The sequence below is a fragment of the Corvus kubaryi genome, unplaced genomic scaffold, assembly GCF_017639235.1.
Source record: "Corvus kubaryi isolate FWS band 111438036 unplaced genomic scaffold, C.kubaryi_AGA036_p1.0 65266, whole genome shotgun sequence".
Lineage (NCBI taxonomy): Eukaryota > Metazoa > Chordata > Aves > Passeriformes > Corvidae > Corvus > Corvus kubaryi.
Genome location: NW_024581875.1, coordinates 57,004 through 73,196, shown reverse-complemented (window position 1 = coordinate 73,196; position 16,193 = coordinate 57,004). Strand labels below are relative to the sequence as shown.

Below are 16,193 nucleotides of genomic sequence, written 5' to 3'. Positions count from 1 at the left end.
GTATTGTAGCCATGGTAATTTGTTTTATTTGTTGTAAAGCATATAATCTGTGCTGTACAGGTGACTTCATAAAACTCCTGGATGCATTTTTCAGTTTGCTTATTTAAAGATGATGGAAAGATGTACTGAAAAAAGTACATTTAAAGATGTACTGAAAAATATTTTAGTACCTAGTTTATTGATATCGCTGCACCAAGTTATTTTTAAATCTGATGTCATCAAATATTTCTACTTATTATATTTAAATATTTATATTAAAATATGCTTAATGCTTAGTATGCTGACAAAAATATAGCTTAATTTACGTCTTTCTAAAAGTGATACTTAAAAAAAAATAATAATTTTACCTAAAGAGTCTTTATTTTTCTTCCTCAGTGCTTTCCTGAAGGCACGGATATGGTTGCTATACTAGACTTCTATTTTCAGGTAACTGACTTTAAAATTGAGACTAACTATAGACTTAGAATTGCTATTGTAAGCAGTAGAAGCTGATTTGTGCCTAGACATGGAGGCTTTAATGACTTGCAGTTAAATTTGTCAGCTTCTGTTAAATTCTGGAAATGACAGATGTGTGTTTGATGTATCCAGATTTGCTTTTGTTTAGGTGATCTACTCAGATGTCTTTATTGCTAATACAAACTAGCAATAGTCTTTAAACCACTAGTAGAAGTTTAAAATGTCTTGTATTACTTCAGTGAGTTTGACAAAACATTTCTTCTTCTTTGGGTTGCTGCTTCTTACTGTGCTGTGGAGTACTTTACTGTGTAACTGGAGAATGCATGCTGAGCTGTAGGCTTGAGGGGAGTGGTACAAGGGAAGTAATGGCAATATCTCCTTCTTTTAGTTTAATTCAGTGAGTTTAATTTTGAGTAAAAGAATCTATATATATATTTATTCTCCCCCTCCCCCATTTTTTTTCTTTTTGACTTTCAGCAAGTTGTTTGCAACTGTCACAAAATGAGAACTTGGCAAATGTGAGGTATTTCCTCAGTAAGGGTTTCCTAATGTTTAAATGCTCACAACTCAGCCCTGCTGTGTAGGGTTCTCAAGAGGTAGTTCAAGTTGTGTTACTGATTCACTTCATCTGGGAGAGTTTAAAAAAAAAAAAACCCACAGAGTTCAGTTCTCAAAATCTGTTTTTGACTTGGAGACTTGCTGTTACTTACGCAAATCATAAGCCATTATTTTCAAAATGCAAATTTTATTCAAGTTTTTTGTGTTTGGATGCACCTGCTCTCTTATCTTTAGATCAGATGCGTGTTTGTGAAGTAAGATATGTGTGATTAGCTGTAGCTGACCTCTTGTTGAGTTAGAAACTAGGTACAAGCTAATAGTCTGCTCTAAACTTCCCTTGTGACTGAACAGAACGTGTAATTTATCTGAATTTACTGTGTAAACGTGCTTTTTAAATGCCTTGTATCCCACTGCCTGATAATGTGTTCTAAGTGAAAGCTATTCATAACTTAAGAAATGTTAAAGCTAACTTTTCTGATGTATTTTAATTTGGCCTAATTTTTGTGCATTCTGATCTCTGATTTAATGACCATGTGTCATTCTTTCTTTTTTCCCTTGAAAAATCCCCTTTTCGCTCCATGCTCAGGAAAAGGATAGCTCATACACGAGCAGCATTTCTGTTTTCTTGTTAGGGTACAATGCTTAACTTTCCAACACTCAGATTCTACTTGAAAGTCTAGTTGTTTCTTTTCTTTGGGTTTTCTGTAATGTTCCTTCCTCCCTTTTGTAACTGGGAACTTTCTGAGCAGGAATAAAGGTATTTGCCTATTATCTCTGTAAAGTGAGGATGGATTGTTCTCGGATTAGAGAACCGAGGTACAAAATGCAGGTGCTTAAACTGAGAACCTAGAAACAATTTTTTTTTTCAAAGTAGGTGATACTATGTAATACTTCATATGTTTAAAACACGGTTGCCATTTTAGATGCGTCTCTGACAATCTCTTGATTTGCAACTCCAGTTGATTGGACTAGGATGTATTGAGTTTGGCACCCGGAAAATAAGAATTCCAGGTAGTAACTACTCATGCAAACGTGGCTTAGGTAACTTCATGAAGTATCATGTAATGACTGTTTGGCAAAAGCAAGAATACGAGCACTAGTTTGTTTACTTTTTAGAGCAGCATTTCAGCTTCAGGTTGAAACCAACTTATCTTTTGGTTTCTGCAGAAATGAGGCAGCATCAGGTGATGGCATCATATCACATTTCCTGATGTGTCACCAAAGTATGTATAGTCTGTACTGAAGCAGGGATCCTGGGAAAAACTATGGTGTGGTTGTATAATTACTATATAAAAAATTAAATATGAGAAAGGTGAAATAAGGCTGCATCAGCAGGAAGTGCTGGCATTAATACTTGCATGTGCTAGAATTTGCAGCTTTAAATTGTACTTCTAATAACGTGTGGGATCTTCTAAGGCTTTAAAATGAAAAGAACCCACCACACAAAACTAGCTCAAATTGAAAAAAGCAGTCATTCTGTGGCTTTGCCATTTAAGCAGATGCAAAATACTGAGATTGTTTTACAGACCTCTTCCTCTCAAAGGAACATAAGGGGGGGTGGGGGGAGGAATTGAGCAGAGACACTAACCCATAAAATACTGTCCCCAGCTTTTAAGAGGGCTTACAAACACTGTCACTGGGATCTTTATAGTAGAAAGATTCAGACTGTGTTAATTGATGCTACTAGTGTCATCTGTAACAAATGTATGTTACAGGTGATTTTGAGATGTTATTTTAATATTTCTGTATTTTGTTGATCCTGCTGTAGTTGGCCTTACTGTGCTAGAAGTACCAATGCTTATAATCTCTATTTCTTTTCCATAAGCTTTGCTCAATAGAAGTAACATGTGAGTCAGCAAGTGTGATGGCAGCAACTCTGGCTAATGGTGGCTTTTGCCCAATCACTGGTGAGAGAGTCCTGAGTCCTGAAGCAGTCCGGAATACCCTGAGTTTGATGCATTCCTGTGGCATGTATGACTTTTCAGGGCAGTTTGCCTTCCATGTAAGTACTTTCCAAGTGTTAATTACAGCTGACCAAGAAGACTAATCTGTGCTATTATTTTCTGTGTTCCAGGGGTTGCTTCCTTGTTTTTGAGGCAGAGGAGAGGGCGTTACATGAATTGTTTAGAAATTGAACACACTGTAAGGGAAAATCTCACCTAAGATTCATGGCACTACTAGTGTCACATACCTTATAGCACTCTGCCTTCACATTTGGGAATCCTTTTCCTATCAAAACATGAATACTGTTCCTTAGGAAAGGCTGTTCATGAGAGAAACAGGTCATGATGAAGATGGAACTAAAAACATGGCTGCAGAAATCCTGCTGTATGGGAGTCAAGGATAGCAGAAAGCCTTTGCAGACAGTTGTTTTTCCTTCACTAACTCAGGCTCAGAAATTGTCTTTATGTGTTGTAAAAATGGCTGTCATACACAGCACATGTACTGTGCTCCTGTTTTCTAGCAGTGTGTTCCATACATGTAAATATTTCGAGATGGACTGTATCTTATTGATACTTTCAGTACTCTGGTCTGAGCATTTTTAGTTTTTCCTTAGTGCATACACGTAAAAGTGGTTATGGTGGCGTTGTGTGACTTAAGAGTTGCTGCTTGGAGAGCTATGAGGATGTGTGACATGTTAGTTCCTTCTGGAAAAAAGTAATGCCTTTGTTCATATTGTAAATAAGTAGGTTATTGTATGATTTCATAGACACTCTGCAATTTTCTTGTGGTTTTGTTTTTTGCCTTTTCCAGTCAAGATTTTTACAGCTTCATTCTACCACCTTGTTGTAAGCTGTTCATGAGACATACACTTGTGTACTACTGCTTAGTCACAGTTGCTTGTTTTATAATAGATTTAAATTATCTTTTTTCACAGTATTACTGACTCACTGTATTCTGAGAGCAAATAGTTTTATGATTCTGAACCTCGGATTGTCACAAACTGCATCAGGTTATTGTTTATCTAAAAAGAGATAAGTAATAATGCTTTCCTGGCTTCAAGTGCCTTCCAGATACATGTTTTATAAATGCTACACAATAATCTTCAGGAAAATGCTGATGCACTGTGTTACAATAGTCAGGAACATCTGCAGAGGCCAGTAATTCTCTGATTATTCTATAGGTTGGTCTTCCTGCAAAATCTGGAGTTGCTGGTGGCATTCTTCTGGTTGTTCCTAACGTCATGGGCTTGATGTGCTGGTCACCTCCTTTGGACAAGATGGGCAACAGTGTTAAAGGAATTCACTTTTGTCATGTAAGCAGCATTGCCCTTGGGGTTTTTTGGTTGTTTGGGTTTTGGTTGGTTTTTTTTTTTTTTTTTTTTTGCTTTTGCAGCTGATGTTTACGGAGTTTCAGTTCGCATAGCTGAGATTCTAAGTGAATTAAATGGTGATTTGTGATTGTTCCCTACATAACAAGTTTCATTGATTCAAGGGTGAAAGTCTAAGAATAGATATTTGCTTTTTAGTAATAAATAGCACTTGAATTCAGTGAGTGTTAAAATATGATGCCAGAAACGCTGTAGAAATCTGTTGTGGAAAAGCTTTGAAAAGGAACACTTCATGAAGTAACAAAAGTGCTGGATGCCAGTATATTGCATTAAAAACTGTAGAGCTCTATTTATAGACTTCTTTCCCTCTCTTGTCATAAAGTGCAGTTTTCAAAACACTGGAAATGCAACTCTTATTTACTCTTATTTCATTGCAATAAAAGAAAAAGATTGTAATGAAATATTGCCGTTCTGATGTATTTTTAAACTGATTTTTGTAAACCATGTGACATAAAAGATGTCTTCATACATGATACCCAGCTGTTGGGCAAGCTCTTCCTAGCTTTATGTTGTGCCAGTGAAAGGGCTGTGGATAGTCTGATGATAGCAGCATTAGAAGCAGGAGAGATTTTGGGGAGGACTGTGTAATGATTAATAAACACGTTTTGTGGGAGAGGAGAATGTAAAAAATTTCTTCCTTTTTTCTCCCTAAAACTACCTTGTAATGAATGATTGCTTAATTATAAATGGGAGGTTGAGCAGCAGTTAAAACTTTTCATGCTTCTATTTATCTAACATTCGTACAGCTTCAAATTAAGATGTTACTAATTCTAGTTTAAGTACTTTAAATTTCATATGAAATTGTGCTGGTAACTTAACTCTAAAATCCTGGAACAGCAGGCTAGGTGAAGATTTACTGCATCAATTCTGCATTCCAATGAGACCCAAAAACTGATACATGATCATGGCATACAAGTAACATGAATGTAACATTCACTTTTAAAAATAGAACAGCGTTGCCAAGTTTTGTAATTACAGCCTTTCATGCTGTAACTCAAACTGACTTAGGATCCATTATGTCACACATTTCCTTGTTTCATTCTTTAGACTGCAGTTTGATGTACTGGACTAGCCCAGGCTATTCTTTCTGCTCCTGAAATGTTCCATACAGCTGGAGTAGGAATTTATTAAAATAGGTATTTTGCAAATTGCTCCTTGTTTCGTTCTTCGTTAGAAGGAGTTTAAAGGTATTATTAGAGCTTTATCATATAGTCGTGCAATGTTTAAAGGGCCTTACAGACATGGGTATTGATTTATTAAATCAACCTCTCTTCTTACTGGTTTAAGTTACTAGGATATGATGCAAAATGTAAGGGGTAGTATTATTAACGTATATGCATTTGGCTATCATATGCAGATAATAATGCATGTTCTTAAATATTTGCAGGATCTGGTTTCTTTGTGCAATTTCCATAACTACGATAATTTGAGACACTTTGCAAAAAAGCTTGATCCTCGCAGAGAAGGTGGTGATCAGCGGGTAAGTTACTGTCTGTGTTCAGTGAGTATTGCTTGTAGACTTCAGAAGAAATATGGAAAAGTTCTTCTCTAAATGCCAAACTGCTCAATGACATGTATTGCATCAAAGCTTTCAGATAACGCAGTTAGTGCACATTATTAGTGGACACTTGCCTGGGTGGACCACACTATCACAGGGTTTTTTGTAGTAGAATTTCATATTAGAAATGAACTCCATTTCATACAGTTCATCTCCCCTGCTAGATTAAGTAGATGGTATCTGATCTAAGTTGCAAAGAGCTTTACTGTACTGGTTGCCTTTAATAAAGACTTGACCAGCTGGTGGGCTTAGCCTTTCTGTTGGGTGCTGCAATGCAGGAGATGTGTTTAGCTTTATTTTCATGGGGGTATCTCTGACCCCACATGACCTGCTGTGAGAGTTGCACAGGCAGTGAATTCAGGCATGAATAGTGCTGCAGACAAGAGCCTGTTACTTAGGGACCAGCGTAAGCAGTCTTTGGGAATGAACTGAATCCACTCCAGCTACACAAAAGATACAAGTGTGAGGTGTTGAGATAAGGAAAACCTCTTTTTGTTTTCAATACCATTAATGTTTTGACTAAGACATGAAGATTTCAATAGGTGAAGTAGAATGATTTTGAAAGTGCTTCTATTTGCATGTATACATCTAAAAAATACCCAGTTTTGAATTTGATTTTTTTATAAGTGGAAAAGAGAAACTAAGAGTTTATGTGAGGAGCTGAGAAACTTGAGTCTGTTAGCAATGACTGCAAGTATGGATTTTTTTTTTTTCCCTTCAAGTACACTAATAAATAATGTATGTTGCTTGAACAACTAGCATTCCTTTGGACCAATGGACTATGAGAATCTCCAGCAAGAACTTGCTTTAAAAGAAACAGTATGGAAAAAAGTGTCACCTGAATCAAACGAGGACATCTCCAGAACCGTAGTGTATAGAATGGAAGGTCGGGGAGAGCAGAACTAAACGAATGGGTTCTGGTTTCATTAAATTCTTCATTTTAAAAACCCTCAAGCATCTCTAGATTTAACTTTGGTTTGAATATTGTTTACCTGGTGTTTCATTTATATATACATTTTGTGTAAATTCTGTATGCTATACCAAAAAGATTGTCAAAGTTCAAGGGTATGTGGGGAAAAATCATGTGCAAACAACAAACCCAAAGCTGTAAACTGACTTTTGTAGTTACTTAGAACACGTTTAGTTAAAAAAAAAAAAGTAAAGGTAAATCTTAGTGTTTTCGAAGATATACCACAAAAGTGGTATATATCTGTTTATTTTTGTTTATATCTGAGAATTTTAAGTATACAAACTTTTGAGGCTGAGGAAGAACTTGTGTCCACTGAGCAGGGTCAGCATGCAAAGATAGAATATTAATTAAAATATAAAATAGTGTTCAACAAAATACACCAAATTCCTGAATTTCTAAATAATTGTATATTAAGTGGAGATGGGTTCTGAGTCATATTAGTACCACATCAGGGTTTTTTTAATGTCAGCTTTCAAATTTGAGCAGAAACAGACCCTTTGCATATGCCATGCTAGTGAAGATTATTTTTTCTTTTAATCAGACCATTAATAATTATTAATGCTAATGTTGTAATAAAGAGAGCAAAAATGCCTGGGCAGGAGTGGGAGAAGTAGGGAGGAGAAGGAAAAAAACCTGTCTTGTTTGCAAGTTAACTAATGCAGCAAAGAGATTTCTGACACAATTATTTTGAGTGCCTCTCTTGCTGCTTGTGCTGCCAGCTGGTAGTTATGACTCAGAAGTCTGCCTTACTAATAGTGCTGTGCTCCACCCTGGAAAGGAATGTAAGCAATCTGGGGTTTGGAGTGGTAACCACCTTAGCAGTGGGCAGGAAATATGTTCAGAGGGAAGCAGATAGGTAGATCTTACTAGAACTGTTTACAGTTAACTTACTTTTCAACCATTAATGCGTGCGCATGTTTGTATATGAAGATGAGAGGTTTCACTTACACACGAGCAAATTCTTGAGAACTTATCATTAACTGCTGCTTTTTGAAATGATTTTGAGTTTGCAGCTCTGTCAGCTCGCTGAGAAAGAGGACTTGCATTTTTCTATAGGCAGCTGCATCTCTTAAACTGCATAATTTGATAATTTGAGTATCTTGAGTAGGATGTAGCTCCAAATGATATATTTAAGCTTCAGGTAGGCTCAAGAGGCAGTTCTGGACAGAGGTCAAAGACTTGCTAAATTCTTAACACTTGTAGGAATTAGATTCTTAATAATGCTAAAAATCTTAGAAAATCATTCTCTATAAAAGTTTTCTCCTTTATAAATTTGCAAATTATATGATATATCCCATCCCTAGTACACATCACACAGAGTCCCGGTTTATCAAACTGGGGAAACTTGTCCAAGCAATGATAAATGGTATTAGCTGGTAGAGGATTTTAAGAGACAGTGACAATTCCGTAGGAACACCTTCACCTCTTCTCCCTGCTCCCTTCCCCAGTCCCTCTCCCTTTTTTTGTTTATCTAAAACTCCAAAATGTTGATAGGTGAGTTTTGCCTAATGGCAGAGTTAGTTTTTTCCTGTCCCTTTTTTGACCCATCCGGGTGTTTATGAGTTTAGTAAGATGCATAAAACAGAGCTTATGTTCTCTGAGAAAGCAAGCTGCTCTTAATTACTCTGTTTAGGTATTCTTGGTTTTCCATAAACATCTGAAAAAGCTCTGACTAAACCCTGAATTATCTTCATTTAGCAGAATATTGTAAAAGGATGGGCTTCCTGTCTTTGAAGCCTAGGATGAAAATATTTAAGCAAAACAGCACAGAACATAAATTTTCAGTGAATTTGATGCCCTACTGGGATGAAGAGGTAAATCTGTGGTGCAGATGTCAGTAATAAATGTCAGTCATGAATTGCTGAATAATAACTGTTTTATATTCTTATCTCTGATGATAAGGTTAGGTTTGTTAGTGCTTATCCTCAAAATAAAGGCAAAGTCTTGAATTATAAAAACGTCTTGCCTGTTTGAGGATTTTACAGTAAACTAGTAGCTACAGAGACATAAAAAGTATTCAGATCCCACAGAACTACTTTACCTGAAATGCCCTCAGTTGCAAGAGGGAACATAATGTGTCTGTGCTGCTAATGAAAAGTATTTACAGTGGTGACATGTTGCTGGATGCATTATGGATTTAACTAAAAATGGAAAAGGCAAGATGCAGGATTTGCTTGATCTGATTCTACCCACCTTGATTTTTAGTACTGTTTGAAGCCACTTCTAAAGATGTGGTTGAAGATAGAAGATTTTTCCACGTGCAAAACTTGTGGTAGAGTCAAGTCCTGCATGGGAAATACAAAAATAAGGAAACTACTAGGTCTTTAATATGCATAATAAGAATATTTAGAGTACAGCTTACACAGTCTTTAAATAAATATATATATATATATATATTGCAGTTCTGTAATATATGCTTTTGAAGCCTGCCTCAGAATTGAAGGCAGCTTCTAGCTAGGAGGGGTCAGGAAGAGACTCCTCTGACCCAGCTGTTCTTTAACTTGCCCACCCTTGTAGTTTCTTGCCCTGGCCTGCCATGTGTGCAGAAGGCTCCTCTTCATGGCAGGGCACCTGGGCAGCCGAGGCCAGGGCTGGGTGTGCCGAGAGGCGTCACCCATGATGGGCAGGTGGGAGAGGCCGGGGCCACAGAGTTTTAGTCATTCCATGTGTGAAGTCTGCAACGGTTTTAGTGTTCACCTGTGCTACAGTAATAGCAATTCTTGATATTCAAGCATTTTAGCTGTTTGTTTGTTTTTCTTTGTCAGCATCATTAACATTTCATTAGAAATGTAAATGCTTTTTAAAGTTTTATTTTAGCATTTGTGTTGTACCTTTTGGCTCAGTTGTTAAGTTACCTGTCTCGTTTTCCATTTTTCATTTGCATTGTATGTTATTTATGTATCTTGATTTCCAGCATGCTTATTTTTGTATTGTTTAATAAATTTATTTTAAGCTGATTTTTATTGTATTTTTTTTCTCTCAATGGAGAACAGATTTGTTCAAACACGTTTTTTTAGATTGAAATTGAGATAGTGAGCACTCTGTTCTAAAAAAGATTCTGAAAAAGTAGGTGGAATAAGCAGATTTAGTTAAACCAGTCACTGAAAACTTCCTGAATATTTTGTAAACATTTTGTGCAATAATCTAGTTATTTTTCTCTTTGAACTGATGTCTTAGAAAGTGGAAAGCAAAAATCAAAGAAGCAAAACTTTGTCACCGTGGCTTTTTTGATAAAGAAGTCCTGGTGCAGTAGAATATTAACATCACTGTGTATTTGTATGGTTCTGAAGATACTGATTCAGTCACATAGAAAATGTATGGTTAGTGGTGCCAGTGCCAGCATAGTAACTGCTGATCCTGAGCATTATGAAGGGAAAAATACAGCTTGTAATAAATCCTGTATAGCAAGGATGGGTCCAAATCCCACATTGTTTTGGTAGTGATGATGGGGCCTTCCTCTACTGAGGATGGTCAGAATTGTTAATTTAGCTTTTCTGTAGACTGGTTTATAAGCTGAAGTTATTTGTTCTATGGTTGTAAAATTAGCTGTATGTTTATTATACGTAAAACCATTGCATATCAAAAGAGTTTGTTCTCTAAAAGTCATAAAGATGATGGAAGGAAAAAGAGTAGTAGGTATAAAGAAAGAGCCACAGGTGATTTACTGTAAAATTATTTTGCCTCTTATATTGTGGTTTTCAGCATGTATTTGTGTCAGAAGACCAGTGGATGGGTAGATGAATAAAAAGGCAATGGATTCAGAGGAGGGTGGGTGGGAGGTGGGGGATGGATTATGTTGGTTTTTTATTGCTCTTGTATCTCTTGGTCTTGATACATACATGTCATTGATGCACAGTAATTTGTGAACAAAGGAATTAATTATGAGCGTAATTTATGTACGATGTTTTAGTATCCTAAACATTGTTTGTAGGCTTTTACTGACTTTTTTTTTTAATTCTAAAATGTATTTCTGTAGTTTATTTGAAGGGAGCTCAGAATCAGTTATTGCAGTGAAAGAAGAAAAAACTTGTTTCAGCTGATGTCATATTAGAATGACTTTATGCACCGAATAATTTGCCTTCAGTGCAGAGTCTTGTTGAGGATTTGAGTCCACAAATGTCTGTAGTAGTTGGAGGGTTGGCAAGAGGCTTCAAATTGGGTAGAAATCTTAACTAAAGCTTTGTTTTTTCATCATGCTGGCATCTTGTCTGTTCCACATTTGTCCAGTCTGGAAAGGCATGACTAACTAATATATGTAAAGACACGGATGAGTCATGCACAGCCCCATTTTCTTTCAGGAATTTGTGTCCCAGTATGTTGAATAATTTAAATAGTCTAAATTATTAAACTACCTACCTTGAATCAAGTGTGGTTTCTGATTTGCCATTTGCTCCTTCTGGAGAATGTTGTGTGCAAAACAGAAATGCCCTCTTTTCTTTGATTTTCATGTGAGTAGGAGTTAATTTTATTACTGGCATCTAATCCTGCTTTTGCAGACTTCTGGTATCACTTGGACACTGAGCATTTAAAAGGTTTTGCAAGACTCGAGTGGCACCGCTCTGCACATGGTTCAGCTACTCCTAAAAATGCCACGTGCGTTTCTTCTGCGCGTAGCAGGGGTACGTGATGGTCACATCTGAGGCTGCAGCTTAGCTGAATAAAGCCTAGAATGGAGTTGAGTGGCAGAAATGTGGTAGGGGGAAGTTTGTTGGGTATTTTGTTTGTTGTTTTTTACCAGTTTAAGCAGGACTTAATTGAGGCAATAAAGCTGTCACTGGTGCTTGACTGACGACAAGGCAGGGGGATGTTTGGAGAATAATAGACACTTTGACACCTCAGCACTAAGGCTGAGGAGGAAACGGGGTTGTAGGAAGGACGAGGGGAAAAGGAAGTAATTCTAGAATGTTTTTCTATCCTCAAAAATGTTCCAGCCAAGCATACTTTGATGTATTTTATGTGCTAGGCAGGCACGTGGAGCAGCATATCTGCTGGAAGGTGCTGCTTCCTGTTTTAGCTGCTGCTCTGCTCTGATTCTGACTCAGCTGGCACATAGCTGTGCCTTTACGTGGTTTTACAAAATTCATGTGCACACTGTGAATTGGAAATTTATTTTCATATTGTATCTTTTCTTAAATCAGGTCAGATTTACTTAGCTAGGTGCAGTTACTGTAACCTATCTGTATGAGGTGCAGGAGGCACTAGTGACTGTAAGCAACCTGAGAAGGAAACCATGAGGTCACAGAAGCTGGGAGGGATCTCTGGAGATCTTACAGTCCAGCCTCCTGCTCAAAGAACCATCTAGTGTCAGTTGGATCATGTTGCTCAGGGGCTTTGCCAGTCAAGTGTTGAAAACCTCCAGCGATGAGGTTTTGTCATCTGGCTGGGTGACTTATCCCAGTGCTTTAATGCTTTGATTGAAGAATTTTTTCCTAACCTACAATTGGAATTTTCCCTTTGTAGCTTGTGATGGTGACTTCTGTCATTTCACTGAGCATGATGATTTTACCACCATGTTGTAATCTGTTGGCTTTTAGGGAGTCCTAGAAGTGGCATAGGTAAAAATGGCTTTTGGTCAGCAGTAACTAGTATTTTCACTTCCTGCTGTATTTTTCCTGCTGGATTCTAAGTATTTTTTCATTATGTCATTGGAAATGAAGTGATTTAGGGACTTGAAAAGGCCATATTCCCTTTATTTTTCTGCTGAAGCCCAGCAGGCTAAATGCAAATGTGGAAGTGTGTAATTTGCTGAGGGATGGCATGTTACTGTTAGGACCCCTTGTGATCAGAGCGCTTGTCAAAACAATGAACTGAGAACACAAGTGGAGTGATAGGAAGAGATAATGTTACTCATTTCCTGTTGATGTCATTCACTAGCCCAGCTTTTTCCTTGAGGCAGGCAACTTTATTGTTTGTTCAGGAATTACTCATGCAATAATCAGGGGTTTTTTGGACTCATAGACCTGCCTTTGGTTATATGTGTGGCTTTTACTTTCTGAATGGAAAGTACATTTCACACTTCTTTTAAAGGACCTCTCTCTTAAATTTCTCCAACTTGTAATTATTGCAAGTCAAATAATTAAAATGTAATGTTGATCTGAGAATAAACTGTTTCGGTTAAACATGTTTTAAAAAATCCCCACTCATGCCATTGCAGAGCAGGATTAAGAATTATGATTGAGGACATAGAGAAGCGGGCTTATCCAGCTGAGTACATTTTGTCGCATATACCAAGGCTGATGGGGAGTAATATGACTGTTTGCAGTGTTTAAAGATAAAAGCAGGGAGGCAGAAGATTTGATTAAGCTAATAAATATTTCCAAAATGAGGAAAACAGGTAAGGAATACATAGCCTAAAAATTAGAAGAAGATTTATAGCAACTTGATCCTAGTATTTAGAAGGAGCCTTCACGGCAAGAGTAGACTGCAAGCATCTGGTAAGATTTCCCCATTCTGCTTTCAACCGGTAGGGTGGAGTCAGTCTGTTTGTAGTGCAGGTGCCTTATGTCCTTTGAGAGCAAAATCCTTTCTTTTGGGAATAATTCCAGTTCCAAGTCTTGTATTTAAGAGTAAACTGTCAGCCACAATTTGTGAAGTGCCTACAGGCTGGAAAGTGGGAGCATTGCCCCACTCTACTCTGTTGTGTGGGTGGGTATCAGTGTGTCAATAGGTCCTTGAAAAGGCAGACATCCTTTTGTCCTGTCTGCTTAACACAGCTCGTGTCACTAAAGCACCCATCAGCATTCCACTTGATTCATGTGACTGTGGTTGATCCCAGTCCTTTGGTCCCAAATCTTGCACTGTTAGTGATGTCTATATCCATTACTTCAAAGGCTCTTGTTTTTTTTCCTGCACCCAGGATCAATGGCTTAGCATTCATTCCTCTTTTTAAGGTTTCTGTATATTTTCCCTATGCTCTTTGTTGCAGAACTGTTAGCAGGGGGTTAGTCTTTGAAAAGGAGCTACCAAAGTAGGTATCGCGACATTTCTGAGATAGTTTACTGCAATAATTATTTTACCATTTTTGAACTACCAGCCGCCATTATTTACTGACAGAATGTTTCATTGCTGATGAGAAATGCTGAAAAAGTTTGATAGTGGAGTAAGTGAAACTTCTTGAGCGCGTCATTTTCTTACATAACTTGGATGCTTTGGACATGGCAGCAACATTGAAGTATTGCCATCCAAGCTGCTGATGGCAAATGCATGCCACCTAGAAACGAAAATTTGCTTTGTCTTTGTCTTGTGACTTGAAGGGTCTAAGTCTTTATGTTTTAAATCTTTCACTTGATCTAGTAAACTTTTTGTTGAAATGCTTAATTGACCTACCATTCCTTTGTGATACTGTTCATGGCCAACAATGCAGCAGTAACACCTTTGGTCATCATGACAGGAGCCAGGTTGGATTTTTCTGTGACTGACTCCCTCTTGTTAATTCATGGTTCTGTGGAACTGCCTGATTCACTGTTACTCGCTACTGCTATTCTAACTTGGCTTTCCTTATTAGGTGTTCAAAAACCTTTCTTGCTGGCACAGTTTGAGTTTATGGATATCCATGAAAGGTCTTTTAAAAAAAAACCCCAAAACCAAGAAAGTGGAATCAGCCAACTTTAGCTCTTAAGTCTAGTGAAGGATGATTAAATGCTCAGTTGATATTTTGGGGGTCTTTTCAGTGATGTGCTTAATTCTGTTGTTTCTAAAAGCAAAAAGTGTGATAATTCATTGGTACCAGAAGAAATTGGAAACAGCAGGTGGAAGCAAGCATGGCCATGCTCACTGTAATCTAGTGAAGGCAGCTTTGGTACTCAGTTTTCTCTCTTCTTCCCAGTATTTGTACCTTCTGAAATCAACATAATCATTCCCAAAATTTAGGGATGGGAATGGGTATACCCTATGAAGCAGAGTATAAGACATCTGTCAGAAATTGTTAGTGAGTAGCTCTTGAGATCAGCTCCTCTTCTGCCAGGCTCTTCTGTTTGTCCAGGCACACATGTGCACAGGCAGGGAAGCTCTCCAGTCACGACATTATCATCTGAGCACTGCTGAAGCTTCAGCATTGGGTACTGTAAGGCCTTCTGTGTTGAAATATTTAGGATGATCTGTTGTTCCGGGATATCTGTGTCAGCAATATTGGCTGGGTCCATCCTGGTACCTGTTCTTGATGCTTCATACCAGGCAGTTTTTCCTGGAAGTTTCTTCCAACTACAGATTCTTGGGATCTAATACTGATGGAGTCAGTTGGTCTGAATCTTGAGCTCTGATTTCTGTGGGAATTTTTTCTGTGTACCCCTTGAACCCAGTTCATCATTAGTTGGTTTTATCTGCTAGAAAGGAGAAATACAAACCTAGTTTGCTTCCCACAACATTTCCTGCTGTCCTGCTCATGATGATGGCACTGGAAAGGAGAAACTGCCCCATCTACACACCCTGGGCGTTCTTACGATACTATGTAATATTTGCTAGTTAAATTGGTTTGGAATTTTGGAATTCCCTGATTCCTGGGGGAGAGGCTTGTATGCAAGGATCCAATTACACTTTGCTTTGTGTGACCCACTCTCCACCTTTGGATATCATGTTCTGGAGTCAGGATTAGTGAATGGTTGTTTCTTCTGCCTCCATCAGGGGAGGCAGAGGCAGGAGTGGGGCAGTTCAGGAATATGGCTGGCCAGAATAGCCTTGGCTCACCCTGTGGGGTTTGCACATCTCGGGAGTGGAATAGATGGGCATGAGCTTTCTGAAAGAATCTCAGTTACTGGAGGTAAGTAGATGTTTCACTTACTCTAGTAAACATTTTTTTTAATTACTTAACTCTTAATTCATCGTAATTAAATAGTCTTACCTGTAATTTAAACAGCATCAGTTTACTAATACTTCAGAATTAATCAATATTCAGAACTGTAAATAACAAGGCATTGCAAATTCCCAGGGTGTGTTGCCATGAAACAAGGTCTCTGCTTCCGTCGCTTGCCGTCATCAAGGGCTGTTCTGTATTTCAGGCGCTTGAGTAAAACCAAACATAGCATGAAGCAGACTACAGTTGCGGAATCACAAACTATATTGGAAAGATAGATGATTTCAAATTTCATTTACAAGATTCTAAATCTCATTTAGCATTTAAAAATTAGAATAATTAAATGTAATAATCTCTGAGCATGCATTGGCTGAATTAATTGCAGAACTGAGCTCAGTCCTACCTATGGCTCTTGCTTTGTTCTGTATGAGTCAAAGGATATTTTTGGACACTTGAAGAGCTTGCACCTCCTATCTGATAGTGTTCAGGGTGAGTTCACAGGTAGAGAGATGATGTGTTGAGGAATACCAGT

General features: G+C 37.7%; 1 protein-coding gene across 1 annotated transcript in view; it reads left to right on the top strand.

Moving 5' to 3' along the window:
- Positions 1-16,193, top strand: part of LOC121673168 (glutaminase kidney isoform, mitochondrial) — a 54,159-nt gene that overhangs the window by 23,315 nt on the left and 14,651 nt on the right. The window contains exons 10-13 of the mRNA XM_042046256.1: positions 376-426; positions 2,840-3,016; positions 4,139-4,270; positions 5,733-5,825. Of these exons, the coding sequence (XP_041902190.1) occupies positions 376-426; positions 2,840-3,016; positions 4,139-4,270; positions 5,733-5,825 (453 nt within the window). The remainder of the gene's footprint in view (positions 1-375; positions 427-2,839; positions 3,017-4,138; positions 4,271-5,732; positions 5,826-16,193) is intronic.